This window comes from Grampus griseus, assembly GCF_964374135.1.
Source record: "Grampus griseus genome assembly, chromosome: 13".
Lineage (NCBI taxonomy): Eukaryota > Metazoa > Chordata > Mammalia > Artiodactyla > Delphinidae > Grampus > Grampus griseus.
In genome coordinates, this window is record NC_139007.1 from 72823760 (window position 1) to 72844123 (window position 20364).

Here is a 20364-nt window from a genome sequence, read left to right on the forward strand (position 1 = left end):
CTGTCTTCCTCAACCCTCCATTATTCATCTTGTACCCCTAGGGCCTACTGCAGTGCCTGAAATATAAAAGGTGTTCGACAAGTACTTTGGGATAACTATAACTAAGAATGAGCTACTATTGGACATACTTCAGTCCAAAGCTGCAAAAAGAAATAACGTAGCCTAGCAAAATGGCTAAACACATTGGGAACAGCATCAGACATATCTAAGTTCAAATCCTAAGAGCAAATACAAGCTTTTTTTTGTTTTGTTTTGTTTTGTTTTTGCGGTACGTGGGCCTCTCACTGTTGTGGCCTCTCCTGTTGCGGAGCACAGGCTCTGGACGCGCAGGCTCAGAGGCCATGGCTCACGGGCCCAGCCGCTCCACGGCAGGATCTTGCCGGACCGGGGCACGAACCTGTGTCCCCTGCATCAGCAGGCGGACTCTCAACCACTGCGCCACCAGGAAAGCCCAAGCTTTTGTATTTATTTATCAGATGAAGAAGAGTGCAAAGAAGAAATAGAATTAATACAAATGTTCCTAGTCACTGTATAAGTCACATTTAAATTTGATGGTTTTTTTAAAAAGAATTACACTAAATTTATGAGTATTAACAACGTTTTAAATCTGAACAATTTTATAAATATGGGTGGTAGTTTATATTTGTTACATAAAATGTTAATTGAGTTATTAACTATTTCTTTGAAAATAAAACAGCAGGACAGAAGGCTATGACATTCACTAGGTACATGATTTTAAACAAGTCACGCTACCACTGTGTGTCTCAGTTTACTTATTTGGAGAAGGAGGACAGTACCTATCTCAGAGTTGTGAGGATTAAATGCAGGTCAAATAGCATAATGCTTGCTTAAAGAAAATTACTTGAGTAACATAAGCTATCATTCCTATTATAGATCTAGAAAGTACCCATCTAACCTAATACTCAAGCTTTACTTATAAGGAAGATAATGCCTAGAAAGAAGAATTCTAAATAAACTGCCAAATATCATAGAACAGCTGGTCAGTGATAGAGCTGAAATTAATATCTAGATCATAACCCCCAGATTGGTTCTCTTTCTATTACTCAATTATTATATCTACCTAAATAGCACTGAAAAATTATTTATAGAATGCGAAGAACTTTACCTAAAACTTTAAAATTTTAAAGATACATTCATGTAGGTTGAAACTGAACCTAAATTAAAGATACATATATTAACATTGATAGATGTTAAATTTATCCCCTATTTGAATATAACAAAGTTATTTTTCTTGGGTGCCTAAAGAAAGGGCAAACTAATTTTCTAATCTTAGAGACTAGAAAAAGTTCTATACATTTTCACACTTTAATATCATAGAACAAAAAAAATACATATTTAATATATCTATATTATGACCTACTTTTTCAAATTCAATAAAAGCATAACACAGGGATTCTCCAGTCTTCCAATCCCGGATAACTTCACAACTGAAAAATAGTTTGGAAAAAAGTGACTTTAAAGAAAAAGCATTCACTCTTACTCTTCAAAAGTAAAAAACAAAATAAGCCAAAGTTAAATTCACAGAACTATATTTCTCCAAATCTCTTCAATAATAACTATTTTTTTAAAAATAGTTCACCAGTCTAGAAACTAAATTATTTAGATTCTACTATAAATGCCCTATCTAAGCCTACAATCCTACATTCCCAAAACACTGAAGGAAGAATAAGATAAAAATATTTAATTTTCCTTTGGCAAAGGGAAATTACTGCTAAAAATCCTTTTAAATCGTAATTTATTTGTAGTCCAAATACAGATGAATTACAGATTCTCTAATGTAGAATAATGCACACACATTCATACATATACATATGTTTAATAAACTTACGATTTGGGGGTTTTGAATTTTAATATAAACCAAGCTCAAATGTAATCGCATAAGTCTAGCTATTAAACAGAACTAATCCATCTTAACCAAATGAAAGGGCCAATAAGATGGAATTTAAAGCAACTGGCTTAATCCTTTTTCCTCATGTATCTCAAGCCTCATTTTAAACACATGAAATGAAACAGGGATATAAAACATTGTGAGAGAAACGAAAAGTAATCACATTATAGCATATGGTTCAGCTGCTACAATATTTAAGTATACATTAAAATGTAAATATTGAACAAAGATCTAACCAAAATTATGATACAACCAAAGTTGTAGGCAGGGAGAATGAAGAGGGCAGGATAGAAATAGACGTGAATCCTCATCTTCCTTAGCAAGAAGTTAGAACATAATGTCTCCAATTTAAAAATAAGAAGTAGCAGTATAGGAAATATTTTTGTAAAGATGATATATTATAAGTGAGTAGAGGAATAAAGGCAGGTAGTCTTTCATAGGAAGATTTTTCTTTCAATAGGAAGAATAAAGAATGGCTTCATAGAAGAAAAAACATGAAATGAAAGGAAATTCTAAACTTAAAATAATATTTTTTAATCAATTACAAAATATTCCCCTTTCTCACAGAAACACTAGTTTCATAAACTTTTGCACTAATAATACAAGGAAAATTAACCAAAAGAAAAATTTTAGAAAACTTAGATTCAAATTAATTTTGACATAGGTTGCTGGTAATTCTAGGGAGAATTTAAATGAGATAGATATTTAAAATATTAAAGAAGAATACTACAGAACTAGACTTAAACTGTTCCATTCACTTCCTGTTTTAGAGTTGAAAATGTCTGTGCTGGGAGTGAGAGAATCATTCAATGTATAATGCATACACACACATTATAATATATATACACACATATATCTACGCATACACATTTACATACATGTTTTTCTTCCCTACTGTCCAACAGACTCATCTGTAAAACTCACCAGTATAAAATTCACTTTGAGTTCACAGACTCGTCAAAAATGTTATTAGAAAACTACTAACTAATACCTAGTTTTTCTAAATCTTTCACTAATTCTAGAGACTACCTTCTTATTGGCCCAAATCTTGAGAATATTATCTCCAGATCTTCATCTGTGGTCACTGGATTCAATTTACACACAAAGAGCACATTTTCTGGAGGTTTAATATCTGCATCAGGTAGGTCTCCCACCTAAATGACAAATAAACAAGAATATAAATCAACTCCTTTATTTAATTTGCATTCTAAATATCCCATATTTAGCCCACAATGCTGATTCCCTGAAATTTCTAAATTTACATTATAAACTACAGGCTCAGCAAAAGAAATCTTAATAGATTTCAAGATTCAAAACTCCATGCTTCCTGGCAGTAACAATATTAATAGCCAAAATATTTACCAGACCCCTACTTTGTGTGAAGACCATGTTTGGCACTTCATATACATTACTGTCAATTCTTAAAACAACCATGCAATTTCCATTTTACTTTTCCATGAGTAAAAATTCAAAAAGGTTAAATAACTAACTTGCCCAGGGTCACACAGTTGTAAGCAACAGAGTTGGGATTTGAACCCAGGTCTACCTGGCTTCAAAGTCCCAATTTTATCTCCACTTTTTTCTTTCTTCAAGTATTTAATATATTTTTGAAAGAACTTATGTAAGTATATCTAAGTTATGAAGCATGAAAATAAAAACACCCATGATGCCACCAACTAGCTTGAGAACTAAAATGTCCCCTGATCCCATTATCCCTCTGCCTCTCTCACCACGAATGAGCTTTTTGGTTTTCCTTTCTGGCCATTCCCTTACAGATCTTTATAGAGTTCTGACACATAAGTATATACCCCTAAGTAACATATTGTTTAGTTTTACTTGTTTTTAAACTTTTGCAAAATACTGTCATGCTGAATCTAGCCTTCGGCAATAAGTAATGCCCAATTCTTCTCCACATTATTGCTCAGTATGGAACACCAACAATTCCTGGAGAGTGTTTCTAGCTTTTTAATCTCACCCTCACTATCATCTTCTACTTCAGTCAAACCAAAGTCAACTTCATGGTCAACTACTGTGCTGAGCCGAGCCTACCACTTCCTACTAAAGAACTAGAGAGGGTGACAGTAAGAGAAAACCATGATATAATGATATGATATAATGATGGTGTTGTTTTCCTTGTGGGAAAAGTATGTTGACCATGAGCCTTTAGATAGGGAAACAATATACCTTCATACATATATTCAAAAACTCTCAGAGATGATTTCAGGTAAGATTACTATATAAAGTGTTTCCTCTTGGACAAACACATCAAAAAAAAGAGAGAGAAATCTTGGAAATCATAAACAGTAAGAAGCAACTGAGCCAGTAAGATCTGCTCAGTGTCTCTGAAGTCTATCAAAAGATAGCAATAACCTATGCCCAATAAGCAGCATTACAACATATATGGGGAAGAGCAAATCAGTAAAATCCCAAAAGGCACCTATAATGGCAGAAATACATCTAATGGAAGCACAAATGAGAAAAAAAAGTTAATGAGTTAAAAAAGAACTTGTTATACTACTTAGTCAAAGATAACTTTAAAATACTGCAAGGAAATTTAAAATATTCATAAGCTATGAAGGTCAAAACAATATTGCAAAACACTAGCTGAATTACCATTACATTATACACAAATAAAGCGAAACTGATGTTCTTAGAAAATAGAGGAAACTTGTTAATTGTGAGAATTGAAAGGACACAGGATCACCTAATGCAACAGCTAAAACCCAAAACACTGACAACACCAAGCGCTAACAAGGATGTAGAACAACAGGAAGTCTCATTCTTGCTGGTGTGAATGCAAAATGGTAATTCAATTTGGAAGAGAATTTGGCCATTTCTTACAAAGCTAAACCATACACTCCAGCAATTGTGCTCCTAGGTATCTACTCAAATGAGTTAAAAATTATGTCCACACTAAATTCTACACACAAAGGTTTACAGCAGCTTTATTCATATTTGCCAAAACTTGGAAGCAACCAAGATATTTAATAGGTGAATGGATAAACAAACTGTGGTAGACCCATATGAAATATTATGTAACTATCAAGAGAAATGAGCTATCAAGCCATGAAAAGACATGGAGGAACCTTAAGTATACGTTGCTAAGTGAAAGAAGCCAATCTGAAAAGGCTACACATTGTATGATTCCAATTATATGACATTCTGGAAAAGGCAAAACTATGCAGACAGTAAAAAAAGATACTGGTTGTCAGGAGTTAGGGGGATGAACAGGTGGAGCACAGAAGACTTTCAAGGCAGTGAAACTATTCTGTACAATACATGGCATTTGTCAACACAAAGAGTGGATCCTAATGTAAATTAAGGATTTTAGTTAATAATAATTTATCAATATTGGCTCACCAATTGTAACAAATGTACCACACTAATGGAAGATGCTAATTAAAAAGGTAAACAGTTGGGGAGGGTGAAGGGAGTACATAGGAACTCTCTGTACTTCTTGTTCAATTTTTCTGTAAATCTAAAACTACTCTATAAAATAAATTCTATGTATTAAAAACAAAACAAGAAAAGGAATCCACAAGTCCATATAGATAATGAATATATGATAAGTAGAGATAATAAAGGAGTGCTCTTCCTTACAAAAGGCAGGCTGACAAGTGTGGAAAAAAGGGCAGAGTTGGGAAATCACCACTTTGCACCCATCAGAGTCAAGATTGGTTCAAGCAATAGTCACGGATGGCTAAGAAATCCAGAGGGACAGTTTGACAAGGAATAAGATATCTGAAGGTCTCAAAGTGCCTTTCTACAGATGGCTTATTAGTTGCAAGGGGAAAACAGAAACTATGCAGTGGAGTCCCCAGACAATGGATTACCTTGACCAAGTGATCAAAACGAACACTTTCCAATGAGAGGCAGATGGATATTATCCACCTCCAGATGTGACATCTGAGAAGGATACAATGTCACCTATGTAGTACTCTGGCTATGGGTGTATAACCTGAATCTTAATCACAAGGCAACAGCAGATAAACCTAAATTGAAGAATATTCTACAAAATAAATGACCTGTATTCTTCAAAAATGTTAATGTAATGAAAAATAAGGCAAGTTAAGGAATTCTTCCAGATTAAAGAGATTAGAGCAACATGACAACTAAATGCAACGGATGATTGATCATGAGCTGGATTCTAGACTGGCAGGAAAAAAAAAGGTATGAAGGATATTACTGAAGTAACTGACAAAACTGGAAGGTAGACTGTAATTTCTATCAATTTTAAATTTCATGATTTTGATATCTATACTGTGAATATGTAGGATAATATTGTTGCTCTTAGGAAATACACACTAATGAAAGAGAAAAGATACCTGCACCGCAATTTCAAATGGTCCCCCCAAAACAGTATGTGCGTATGTGCATGTATAATCAGAGACAGAGAGGGAGAGGAGAGAGAGAGAGAGAAAAAATGAACGATCAAAGCAGATGCGGCAAAATGTTAAAAATGGGTGAATCTGGGTAAAAGGTATATAGAAGTTGTCTGCGTTATTTGTAATTTTTCTGTAAATTTGAAATTATCTGAAAATAAAAAGTTTAAAGAATATGTCAACTCCTCTTATTCTGGCATAAACTTTCTATACTTTGTTGATGAAAGCTCTGATGATAAGCTAATGTTCTTTCCCTTATAAATCACTTACTCTTGCTGCCCAGGTGCTCAAAGGATTTTTCTTTTAAGTCCAGTAATTTTCTTAGAATTTGTCTTGGTGTTGGCTATTCTGGGTCAATATTCTCAGATAACACAGTGTGCTCATTAAACTGTATATTTTTAATTTTTTTTCAATTCAGTAAAGTTTTCTTGAATTATAATCTTTAGTATTTGTTCCTTCAGACTAGTGATGCTAATACGAATTTTAAAACATAATGAACCTGAAAGCTCTACTATATAAAATAATGATAGTAATAAAAACTTAATTATTATCCATCCATTCCAATATTATTGATGACCTACTACGTGAAAGGTATACCTATTCCACAAAAATAAGAAATGGAAAAAATGCCTAGTAGGTCAACTAATCATGTACTGAATAACTGTTCCCCAAATGACTTCATATTGCTAGTAATACAAAAAAGAGTATACTTTACAGTGTTCAATTTCTGCCCAGGTTTTATCCTGTACTTAGTATTTTACTATTTAATCTCAATACTTGAGACGTACAAAGAATTATTCTCTAATATACTTAAAATTCAGTCCAAGAAACTCTTTAAAAATGAGATGAGTATAAACAACTGAAACCCAATTAATATTTGTAAGCTGGATATCCACTTCCCATTTTTTTAAAAAGGCACTTAGCACCAAATCTGTTTACTTTCATTTGTGTTACTATGTCATACAAAATTTAATCCAAAAAAAAACTCTTAGCTAAATTTTTTAATATTTTAAAGACTATCAAAAAGTCAGAAATAAACTCACAATGAGTATGTATTAAATATATTGCTGAAAAACTATTCGAACAAAGTAATTATCTTACCATTTCTAGTAGAATAGCTTGAGTTTTGGCCTCTTTTTCTGCCTTTATTTCTTCTACTTCTTCAGCCGATCTTCCTTTGAAATCATCAATTTCTTCATCTGCTCCTATTCGACCACTCTGTAAGGCAGAAGTTACTCATATATATATTTAAAGAATAGAAAAATCTAAGAAATATGAGAGACATTATGCTTTATTCTTAGTTCCATCAAATGTGTTAGAACATTTGTTTCACAAATGTGAAACAAACTTACAAACCTCTGAAAATTGATTTAGATGAATTCAATAATACTAGCCAGACTAGGCATCTAATTTATTTTGAAATCAAAATAAACATTTATATAGGAACTACCTGGTATCCAACTAAGTGCTGAATACAGAAGATAAATGATCTTAGAAATTAAGCATTAAATCCCAACTATAAAGATAAATTCAGCTTTGAGGAAGCCTCATATGCAGAAATTTTTACCTCAAAAGATCTGAGGGAAAAAGTCTCCATTATGCCACAGAAATTTCTGGGTTCTAGCCTGGCTCAAAAGTATCCCCAGTTGAAAAGTTCCTTCACAAGCTGATAATTTAATTTAGCCTTAAAGCTACACTCCTATCTAGAGTTAAGAGATAAGAGAATATTTCCCCAAGGTATTCATATAAGCTTCCAGAGCTAAGGAAAGAATATTAGGGAAATAAAAAGATAGGTAGAAAAATGAGTATCTCCCTGGAAGAGAAAAAAGAACTCTAAACTTGTCCTAGTATTACTGATCAAGCAAGATAATCATTCTGAAGAAATAAGTTTTAATAAGGTAAAAAGCAAATTTTATGCAAAACATTAATATGTATATACATTCAATCACAAGAAGACTCTACTTACATCTAGTTGTTCCCTTGTAGGTTCTGGTGATCGATCAGGAATTAATAGATCAGGAGGATCATCAAATGGATCATCTAAAATCACTGTATGATTTATCCTTACAAAATAAATCCAAGTCAAATGTTACATTTATGTCATTTCAGAATCCATGTTTTACTTTTTATAAAAATTATAACAAATATCTTAAGTATCTCTAACACCAAAAAAAACCATAAGCTCTTAAATTTTATTGCACAAGGATATTACTAGTGTATACTTTCACAATTAGTGTTACTGTCTTTGATTGTTTGATATATTATATTTATTACTCTGCATTATGCTAAGATGTAATATAAATGACTAAATCCTAGTAATTTTGTCATAGCTCTCAATAATCTGCATTTTTTAAAAGCTAAAGGATTAATAATTCCTCCCAACATAAGCATTTATAATTAGTACAAGTATTTTTTTAAATAAAGGTCTTCTCTATTATAAAGATTCTTATAGTCACACATTTTAGAATTATCCAAAAACCAGTCCTATGTATGCCATCCCCATTACCTGTCAAACATCACATATAAAACATTCTAGTACATTTCAACAGTAAACTATAACCATACCTGATATCTTGATATGGAACAAAGTCCTTATCAACAAAGGTCTCATTAATTTTCTTAATTATGTCCATGCCTTCTGTCACTTCACCAAACACTGTATGAACACCATCAAGGTAATCTAGATTATCTCCTGTTGTAATAAGAAACTATATAGAAAGACATAGAATAAATACAAATATATATATAATTCAAACTGAAATCAGTTACAAAAGACTACATTAATTGCATGAATTCTCACCTACTTGTCACTACTACTAAGTATAAGGCACAAAGCTTAAACATAAAATATCAATAAATACAGATGCTCTGATTGTTTAAAACACTTGAACAAACCAAATCTCAGTTTTTTCACATGTAAACTGTGAGGGAAAAAAACCATCTACTCCAATGGGGCTGTTGTGACAATGAATGAAAGGTGCTCAACATGACCTGTTTTGAAATAAGTAATCAATATTGAAAGGAAACGGGCCACACTGTGAACAGTGATATTCCAGGAATGGTGGGATTGTAGGCAATATTATTTTCATCTTTGTGCTTTTCTGTATTTTCTAAATTCCTCCCAATGGACATGCTTTACTTTTAAACGGACAAAATAATAAGGATTTTTTTAACATAGGAAAAAATAGTGTCATTTTTTTCTTCTAACAAATATCTTTGATTGAAATTCTCTCATTACTAGATATTTACAAAGATAATTTTGTGGGTTCCCTAGAGCAAAACTCATCTCCTCACCCATTTCCTTACCTGAGATCCATGCTGATCACTGCCATTGTTCACCATGGACACAGTGCCCTTCTTCTTGTGCTTAATTCTTGGCACTTTTTCAGCATCGAAAAAGCTTGCTTGATTGCCATACAGTTGACTAAAAATACATACAATAAGGTTATAAAATATAAGTATACTCAACATGAAATATAAAACTACTAGGGTTACATATAGGGTGCTAGGGTTAACATATAAGGTTACCATTTGTTTTTGGTTTTTTTTGGCTGTGCGCATGGCTTGCGGGATGGAACCCATGCCCCCTGCACTGGAAGGGCAGAGTCTTAACCACTGGACTGCCAGGGAAGTCCCAGGTTACCATTTCTTTATAGAAATGCCACTATGATTCAAAATATTCCTTTTATTTGCTATAGACATTTATGGAACTTGGGAAAAATCTATATATATATATATAGATTTTTTTTTTTTTTTGTGGTACGCAGGCCTCTCACTGTTGTGGCCTCTCCCGTTGCAGAGCACAGGCTCGGGACGCGCAGGCTCAGCAGCCATGGCTCACAGGCCTAGCCGCTCCGCGGTATGTGGGATCTTGCCGGACCGGGGCATGAACCCGCGTCCCCTGCATCGGCAGGCGGACTCTCAACCACTGCGCCACCAGGAAAGCCCGAGGCAATTCTATTTTTACTCATTTGAAAATAAAAGAACTTACCCAAAAACTGATTCTCCTCCACGGCCAGTCCCTGTAGGATCACCAGTCTGTATGATAAAATCCCTCTATAATATATAGGATACTTTGTTAATTCAGAGAGCTTGCTAGATAGTTCCAATAACAAAGAACATGACTAATATCCACCAACTCACCTGTACATTGTGAATAAGGCAATAATTGTAATATTTTATTTTGCACAACTTCAGGAAATTCAAGCAAGCTGAAAGAAAGTAAATAGTAAATTTATCACAGTAGTTCACAAATATATTTTTAACCAAGTAAAAGCACAGTTAGTATAGTTTAATTTCTAAGTTACCATACAAAAACTTCCCCAAATGGTCAAATGTCCAAAGCCACTGAAAAAGGTAGTAATCCTAGAAAAAGGCAATATGTTTTAAATTATCATTTTATTCTCTTTTTCTTTGGATTTCTTGGGCATCTGAACTGTATAGAAAACTGAAACTTATCTGGGATAAGCAATCATTTGTTGATGAATTGATTTTGTAAGGGAAAGAAAAAATGAAGAGGACACTATGACTGCAAAGGATCTAGCAGAGTATCTGAAAATGGGTACAGATTATTTATATTAGAGAAAACAAAATATCTGGGACCATTTTTTTCACAATGATTAAACAGCCCTTCACAAAAATCCATATACTTATCATGTACCATGTTTTTTAAATAAATTCACTCATTTATCCAATAAACACTGACTGAGAATCTTCTAAGTACCTGTCACTGTTGTTAGGTCAAATGCCATTAAATCTCGATCTCTGCCCTTAACAAGTTTACAGTCTAGTTGTAGAGAAACATGCTAACAACTTCTCAAGGCACTAAGCTAGAAACCAAACAGTCAGAAAGACATATGAGGTGGTCCCTGCCCTCAAGGAGCTTATACTAAACTAGGGTCCTTTCACCTGAACACAAATAGTTACAATAGTGGGCACACCTGATAATACCATCTGTGCACTTAAATGGTACAAAGTTTAAAAGTGCTTTTAAATATGCCACACAAGTTGAAAAGAGATTGTTTCTGGCTGGGGAAATGAGAACACCTCCTGGAGGCTTAAGGGAGCACTAAAAGAACTGGATTGGCAGAGAGTAGAGAGTGGGCATTTCAAGCTGGGAGGACATTATGAAATACCCTGGAAGTGGGAATTTAAATGTTTTGGGGAGGGTCCAGGAGACCAGTCTAACTTCTATAACTTCTCCAGTGACACAGAGGAACAGAGGATTAAAAAGCTGGAGAGGTAAGATGGAGCCAAGTTATTGGAGGTTCTTGAATATCAGGTTTTTGATCATTTTTCTAGAAAACAAATGTATTCCTGGAGTTACTGTTAAACATATAGGAGTAGTCCTTTAACTAGAAAACAAAAATAATGAATCTAAGTAGTGATCAACAATGGTTGCCAAAATCTTTAGGTGAAAAGCTAATGGGAACACTATAACAGATATTATCAGGTAGACAGGCCTGAACCACTAACCAATTTTAACATCACAAAAAGATCCAACCAGACATCGAGTGCCTCCTGAATGTGATGCAGCTGGAAGTACAGGCTACCTGATATGAAATATTCTTGCCAAAAACATTAAACCTGAATCTGATCAAGGCTCTGGATCTAAGTAGCAATTCATGAGAAATAGAAGGGATAGAAGAATATATTAAAAGATACAACAGGGATAAAATCAGTCAAATCCAAAATGAGAAAAATCTATCAATGACCCAGATTCTTTCTCAAAAATTTTTCAGGGAAAAAAGGGGGGCGGGGGGAACTTACAGATTAAAAGATATTTAAGAGATGTATCAACCAATATAATATATGGACCTCCTTACAAGACTAAACACACTCTTATCATACAATCCAGCAATCATGTTCCTTTGCATTTACCCAACGCATCTGGAAACAGGTCTATGCAAAAACTTGCACACGGATGTTTATAGCAGCTTTATTCATAACTGCCAAAATTTGGAAGCAATCAAGATGTCCTTCAGTAAGTGAATGGATAAATAATCTGTGGTACAACCAGACAATGAAATATTATTCAAGGCAAAAAGAATTGAGATATCAAGCCATGACAAGACGGGGGAACCTAAAATGCATTACTCAGTGAAAGAAGTCAATCTGAAAAGGCTACATACCGTATGGTTCCATCTGTATAACATTCTGGAAAAAGCAAAACTATGGACACAATAAAAGATAAGTGGTTGCCAGGAGATGCGGGGGAGGGGAATGAACAGGCAGAGCACAGAGGATTTTTAGGGCAGTGAAATTACTCTGCATGATACTGTAACGGTGGATACATGTCACTATACATTTGTCCAAAGCCACAGAATGCACACCACCACGAGCGTACCCTAACATAAATAATGGACTTTGGGTGATAATGATGTGTCAATACAGGTTCATCAAATGTACCACTGTAGTAACAAATGTAAAGTATGTACAATGTTACATGGTAGAAACATTACAAATGTATTACAAATGTACCATTCTGGTGGGAGGTACGACAATGGCAGAGGCCTGTGCACTGGGTGTAGGGGGAATATGGGAAATCTCTGTACCTTTACCTCAGTTTTGCTATGAACCTTAAAGTGCTTTAAAAAAAATAAAGTCTTAATTTTAAAATGGGGTAGGGGAGAACCTACAGATTAAAAGATATTTAAGAGAGACTTCCCTGGCGGTCCAGTGGTTAAGGCTCTGCGCCTCCAATGCAGGGGGTGCGGGTTCCATCCCTGGCGGGGGAACTAAGATCCCCCAAGCCGAGGGGTGCGGCAAAAAAATAAAAAATAAAAAAATTTAAACATCCAGTGGAGTGGGGCTATAGATGAAACATTTCACAACTGTTAAACAGAAGCTGATCATCAGCACATGAGAGTTCATTTACATGTTTCTACTTCTGTGTATGTTTCAAGTTTTCTATAACAAAAAGGTTTAAAGAAAAAGAAAAAGAGGGCTTCCCTTGTGGCGCAGTGGTTGAGAGTCCGCCTGCGGATGCAGGGGACACGGGTTCGTGCCCCGGTCCGGGAAGATCCCACATGCCGCGGAGCGGCTAGGCCCGTGAGCCATGGCCGCTGAGCCTGCGCGTCCGGAGCCTGTGCTCCACAACGGGAGAGGCCACAACAGTGAGAGGCCCGCGTACCGCAAAAAAAAAAAAGAAAAAAAAAAGAAAAAGAAGGGAGAGAAGGAGGGAGGAAAAAAGAAAAGTAAGTCTGGATATACTTACTATAAATTGATAAGTAGTTACATATAGAAGTAGATACCCAATCACCTGCTTACAAATATATACAAATAGGGTGGACTTATGTTTTTAGTGTCCCAAGCTATCTTTGCAGAAACATTGCTTGTCCATTTTGTCCGTGTTAATTAGGTGAGATAACCCTACCTCCCCTTTAGTCTCTCATAGTTCTACGGAAAAAAGCCCACAAACTTGCCAGGTGCTGCTCCACATGGAGAGTGTCAAACTCAAAGGAAAGCAAATCCAAGAGATGAAAAATACAATTCCCTAAAAAATCCTGTGTACCCCCTGGTCCTGCCATCCTTAAAGCTTACCCCAGTAACATGAGGCAATCAACTGTTTTCTTTAAGCCAGTTTGTGTTGAGTTTCTATCACTTGCACAAAGAATCTTAATACAATACATATATTTGCATTACTCAATATAATGAACCTTTGGTGTATGCCCTCAAAGTGTCAGGCACTGCAGTAGATGCTCAGGATATAGAGATAATTAAGACACAGTCCCTATTCTCTTAGAGTTTACATTCTTGAGAGGAGCCCAGGACTTGCAAATTAATTCCAGGAAAATAGGTAAATGTATAACAAAATATGTACTGTGATTTATAAAAGACCTGAGACAGAACACAAGAAACCAATCGAACTCTACTTAGGGACACTGGAGAGTTTCACAGAAGAGATCATGCTTGATCTGAAAGTTGAATAATAAGCAGGAACTTTGCCAAAAGGACAACAGCGGAGAGAAATGTGGGGTAGAGGCAACAGTATGAGAAAGGCATAGAGGTATGGCTGAGCGTTGAGGGGTGGCGATAAGTGAGCGTGGGATAAAGTGCAGCACGTCGGAAGGCACTCAAGGTACCATACTGCAGCTTGTTTCATCTTCTTTCATAGACTGCATTCCGTGGGGGCAGGACCCTGCTTGTAACTAAACTCTCCTGGTCTCTAGCTTCTCCCCACTCTGAAACATTCTCCACACTGCTACTTATTATCGTCCTAAAACAAGAAGTTTGCCATGCCTCCATCCTGCTCTTAATCCCTTCAAAGACTCTGGGCTTAAGGCTATTCACGACCTGACCTAACCTAAAAACGTGTACAACCAGACTCGCAGTCGGCCATTCCACTGTCAAGCCACGCGGATCTACTTGCTATTTCCATTAAATTTCAAGCAAACAAGAAAACCCTCGCTCCCACTCATTTTTCAAAGAGCTAGTTCAAGGGCTCTGAATTCTTTGCTAGCTTTGCTTCTCCCCGCCCCCTGCCAAAATTACACCCTCCTCTGGTTTCCATGGCAACTTACACATTCTTCCACTACAACGCTTAAGAAATTAAATGGGTTGCGGCGCCTATTTCCACCAATTTAAAATTAGACCCTCAAGGGTAAGAGGCCCATTCTACGGCTTGGCACAAAGTCTCGCATAGTGGACGATCAATGAGTGTTTGCTAAGGTTGGGTGCACACCTCTGGACAGCCCTTCCTCCAACCACGAGGGATGCCCACACTCACGGCTCCAAGCCCATCCTCCCTGCTTTCATCAGGATATACTGATTACACACCAAGGAATACTGCTTGCGTTCCTCTGACTAGTGAAAAGCAGTAAAGCCGCAAAAGCTATGGGCATTGTATATGCTGCATTACACACACACACACACACACACGCATTTAATAACCACAAGCACCCGCCACCCGGACCCAGCACCAGATGCGGAGAAGGGCTGCTCCTCAAAAAAACTTTCAACCAAGGCCCGCTAATAAAACAGCGCAGTCGCGGGCACCATCAGCCCAGAAGCTCCAACCAGTCCACGGGGACCTGGCAGAAAAGGCAAAGTGGGGAAGGCAGATAGCGGCCCGGCGGAGAGGTGAGCGGGGCCCGGGCCTCACCGCGCGGCCGCTCCTCCGTGTACAAGTCGATGACGACATCGCCCAAGGTGGTCTCCAGCAGAACAGCCATGGCGCCCGCTCCTCCTCTGCAACAAGCCCCAGGGGTGACAGGCTCAGCCCGACGTCAACTACGCCAGGCGTCACCCTCGGCGCGACGCCTTTTACGTCATCCCTCCGGCGACAACGCCCCCTTCCGGGAGGCTCCTTTGGGCGGATCTGGTCGGTGCCCCGCCTCCCCCGGCTGTCGGGCGGTGCCCTGGGTCCTGCCCATGGCGCGGCCCTTTTGAAAATCGTTCTTAGCCCTTGGCGACTGGCGCGGAAACCTGTCACTCAAAGGGGCTTCTGTGAAGGATTTGTGACCCTTTGTGCTCTATCTCAAGAATGGGGCGCTCTTGCACTGTTAGTGGGAATGTAAACTGATACAGCCACTATGAAGAACAGTATGGAGGTTTCTTAAAAAACTGAAAATAGAGTTACCACACCACCCAGCAATACCACTCCTGGGCATATACCCTGAGAAAACCATAATTCAAAGAGAGTCATGTACCACAATGTTCATTGCAGCACAATTTACAATAGCCAGGACATGGAAGCAACCTAAGTGTCCATCAACAGATGAATGGATAGAGAAGATGTGGCACATACATACAATGGAATATTAGTCATAAAAAGGAACGAAATGGAGTTATGTGTAGTGAGGTGGATGGACCTAGAGTCTGTCATACACAGTGAAGAAAGTCAGAAAGAGAAAAACAAATACCGTATGCTAACACATATATATGGAATCTAAAAAAAAAAAAAAAAAAAGGTTCTGAAGAACCTAGGGGCAGGACAGGAATAACGACTCAGACGTAGCGAATGGATTTGAGGACACAGGGAGGGGGAAGGGTAAGCTGGGACGAAGTGAGAGAGCGGCATGGACATATAGACACTACCAAATGTAAAATAGATCGCTAGTGGGAAGCAGCCACAAAGCACAGGGAGATCAGCTCGGTGCTTTGTGTTCCCCTAGAGGGGTGGGATAGTGAGGGTGGGAGGGAGGGAGACGCAAGAGGGAGGGGATATGGGGATATATGTATAGCTGATTTGCTTTGTTATACAGCAGCAACTAACACAACAATGTAAAGCAATTATACTCCAATAAAGATGTTAAAAAAAAATAAAGAATGGGGCGGACCTTTCTTTAATGCTCCTCAGGCCCTCCCTTCATCGCAGTGTGGGCGGGGGCGGGGGGCGGGCGGGGAGGGGGACCGCGGCGCCACCTTCCCCTGACCTGCTGGGACAACCACTCGGAGTTTCCTAGTTGGTCTCTTTTTGTCTCCCAGAATCAGAAACTTTAGGCCTTAAAGGCAGAATTTGCTACCCAGAAAGATGGTTAACAGGCAGTTCTTTCCTGGCTAATTGCGTCTAGGGAAAAGACTATACCTGTTACAGCAGCAGATGGTGGGTGGGTCCTTAGTGCAACAAGCTAAAGATGGTAGGCTTCAGCCTGTATCTTTGCTGGTTTTATCAGTAATCTTGATGAAATAAGAGAAAACAATTTTAAGACAAGACAGAGAAGTTCAAGATCAATGATTGTAATAGTGTAACTCTAAATGTGAGAAGAAGCAACAATAGGGAACATTTCCTGGACCATAACGGACTAGTAAGACAGGTGGTCTAGAGGCTTTGGGCTACTGTTAACAGGGTCTAGTACAGTCATAGCACATTGAGCGGCCTATCAATGAAATCCTCGCTTGACCTGGAAATGAGCATTCCTAGCACCCCGGGATAGATTGGTCATGAAATGCCTCGCAAAACTTGGTTGAAATTAAGACCTAAAGGGAAGGGATTGTAAAATTAAAAAATGTTGCCCACCATCCAGTTCTACAAGAATCAAGTCATCGGCCACTGCAGTCACTGGCCTCTAATACACCTTGAAAGGAATTCAGGGCGAAGGTCAGGATGAGACACTTTGTGCTCTGGGAAAACTAACAGAACTGGCCCTCGGTTAGATATTTACAGGAGAAAGTTTCATGAACCCGGTTTCTTGCATCTTCTCACACTTAGAAAAGCACTAGAACCATTAACTAAGATATTTGTTTCTCTCGAATAGCAGTAACCTACTAAGGTGATGGATTTCATGTACCCCTTCACCAAAATCACATATATACTGGCCTCCGCCTTTACCTCTTCAGAACAGTTCTCAGAGCTCTCTGAGAGACTATCTCCCAGGTTATAATCCTCAGGTTGGCTCAAATAAAATTTTCCATTTCTTTCATAGGTTGACTATTAATTAATATTTTCATCGACACTCTAACTTAGAAGAATTATGAAACTACTTTTGTCTTCCTTTGAGGGTTTCCATGAAAAGTTTATTCCCCAAACTCTCCTGGTCAAGCTGACCATTCTTTTTCATGCCATTTTATACACACTTATAACCTCCAATAACTTTATTTCTGACTAAAAACCAAAGTTTCTATAGTCTACAAGGCCTTACATGACATTCTGCCACCCCTCTTGCTGTCTTCACTCTTAGTCCCATGAGGTCACACTAGCCTTTGCTATTCTTTGAACACTATGGGGGAGGGGATGGGGTGAGGGGCTCTGCCTGAGGCCCTTTGCATTGCTGTCCCATCTGATTGGAACCCTCTTTCTCCAGCTATTTGCATAGCTCTCTTTCACCTCCTTTAGGTCCCTTGCTCATATGTCACCTCTCAGTGAGCCCTTCCCTGACCACTATAATTAAAGCTAACCTAGGACTTCCCTGATGGTCCAGTGGTTAAACCTCTGCACTTCCACTGCAGGGGGCACGGGTTCGATCCCTGATCGGGGAAGCTAAGATCCCACATGCCTCGTGGTGCAGCCAAAAAAAAAAAAGTTAAACCCACATACATAGACTTTTACTTCTCTACATAGTGCTTTTTACCATCTAACATGCTAGTTAGGAATTTGTTTATATTTGTATGTTGTTACTAGAATGTCAACTCCAGAGGGAGAGCCAATTTTGTCTGTTTTGTTTACTGCTTTATCCTTAGTGCCTATGACAGCCTGCCACATAATAGGTGAATAATTATTTACTGATGAATGAATATTGGTGATTAATTAAAGAAATGCAAATTAAAATAACAATGCAATTGTTGATGGAAATGTAAAATAGTACGGCCACTTTGGAAGACAGTTTGGCATTTTCTTACAAAGCAAAACATTACCTTACCATGAACTCAAGCCATCACTCACCTAGGTATTTACCCAAATAAGTTGAGTCTTATGTCCACACAAAAACCTGCACACAAATGTTTATAGCAGCTTAATTCATACCTGCCAAAGTTCAGGAGCAACTGAGACATTTTTTTAATGCGTGAATGAATAAACAACCTGGTTTAACAAGCTGGAATAAACAGCCATGCAATGGAATATTATTTAAAGATCAAAAGAAATGAGCTAGCAAGCCATGAAAAGACATGGCAGACCTTAAATACATATTGGTAAGTGAAAGAAGCCAGTGTGAAAAAGCTACATACTGTGTAATTCCAACTATATGACAACTATTCCTTTTCTGATAAAGGAAAATTATGTAAACAGTAGAAAGAGCAGTGGTTGCCAGGTTTCTGGCAGAATGAGGGAGAGATGAGTAGTTGAAACACAGGCATTTTTAGGGCAGTGAAACTATTTTGTATGATGCTATAATGGTGGCTATTATGTATTTGCCAAACCCTGAATAACTGTATGACACAAAGAGTGAACCCTATTATAAACTATGGACTTTAGTTAATAATAGTGTATGAATATTGGTTTATCAGTTGTAACAAATGTACCAGACTAATTCAATATGTTAATAATAGGGGAAACTGGGAGATGGAGGAGAGGGTATATAGGAACTCCCCATAATTTCTCCTCAATTGTTCTTTAAACCTTAAGTTGCTCTAAAAAAAGTGTGTATACAGAAAAAAGATTTACCATTTTCAACTTTTACTTAAGTGATTCAAAAGATAAACAGTCCTAAATATTAAATTTTACATATATACCACTTAACATATTTTATTGTTTTATGGTTATATTTTCCATGATTATCTCTAAATATTGAGTCCCCTGAGATAGTAAGCTTCCACTCCTATCCAACCCCACTCATATAAAAATCTTAAACTTACTATAGCAGGGGCTTAGATCCAGGGGCTTTTGAGAACATTTTGATTGGCTGGAAAGCAGGACATTCCGCCCTCTCTGGGAGCAATCTTCACCTGCTTCTTCGTCTGCCTGTCCTTGTCAAAGACTTTAATTGCTCTTTCTTTTCTTTTTTTTTTTGCCATTTTATTTTTTTAATTTAATTTAATTTTTTTTTTATACAACAGGTCCTTATTAGTCATCAATTTTATACACATCAGTGTATACATGTCAATCCCAATCTCCCAATTCATCACACCACCATTCCCACCCGCCACTGCTTTCCCCCCTTGGTGTCCATACATTTGTTCTCTACATCTGTGTCTCTATTTCTGCCTTGCAAACCAGTTCATCTGTACCATTTTTCTAGATTCCACATATATGCGTTACTATACGATATTTGTTTTTCTCTTTCTGACTTACTTCACTCTGTATGACAGTCTCTAGGTCCATCCACGTCTCTACAAATGACCCAATTTCGTTCCTTTTTATGGCTGAGTAATATTCCATTGTATATATGTACCACATCTTCTTTATCCATTCATCTGTCGATGAGCATTTAGGTTGCTTCCTTGACTAACGGCTCTTTCTTTATTGTGATTATTTTAGCATGACCTTTTCAGTAGATATTGGTATAATGTTTTGAAATGTGGGTTTTAGTATTATTCACACGTGGTGAGGACAACAGATCCCAAGAGGAGGGGGGACACACCATGCCGTGAAGGACCACACAGGAAAGCACCAGGGTGGGTCAGGAGGCAGAAGGAGCAAGAGGAAAGCATAGACAGAAGTCTTTACTGTGGTTTCTTTGGAGAAGGCAAGACAAG

General features: G+C 37.4%; 1 protein-coding gene across 1 annotated transcript in view; it reads right to left on the bottom strand.

Annotated features, from left to right (window-relative positions):
* Nucleotides 1–15507, bottom strand: part of PPIL4 (peptidylprolyl isomerase like 4) — a 34436-nt gene extending 18929 nt beyond the window's left edge. Inside the window, exons 1-9 of the mRNA XM_082669153.1 lie at nt 15395–15507; nt 10435–10502; nt 10283–10347; nt 9598–9715; nt 8857–8999; nt 8258–8354; nt 7393–7509; nt 2939–3063; nt 1382–1448 (exon numbers count right to left, since the gene is read on the bottom strand). Coding sequence (XP_082525279.1) covers nt 1382–1448; nt 2939–3063; nt 7393–7509; nt 8258–8354; nt 8857–8999; nt 9598–9715; nt 10283–10347; nt 10435–10502; nt 15395–15464 — 870 coding nt within the window. The 5' untranslated portion in view covers nt 15465–15507. The remainder of the gene's footprint in view (nt 1–1381; nt 1449–2938; nt 3064–7392; nt 7510–8257; nt 8355–8856; nt 9000–9597; nt 9716–10282; nt 10348–10434; nt 10503–15394) is intronic.
* Nucleotides 15508–20364: the final 4857 nt, after the last annotated feature.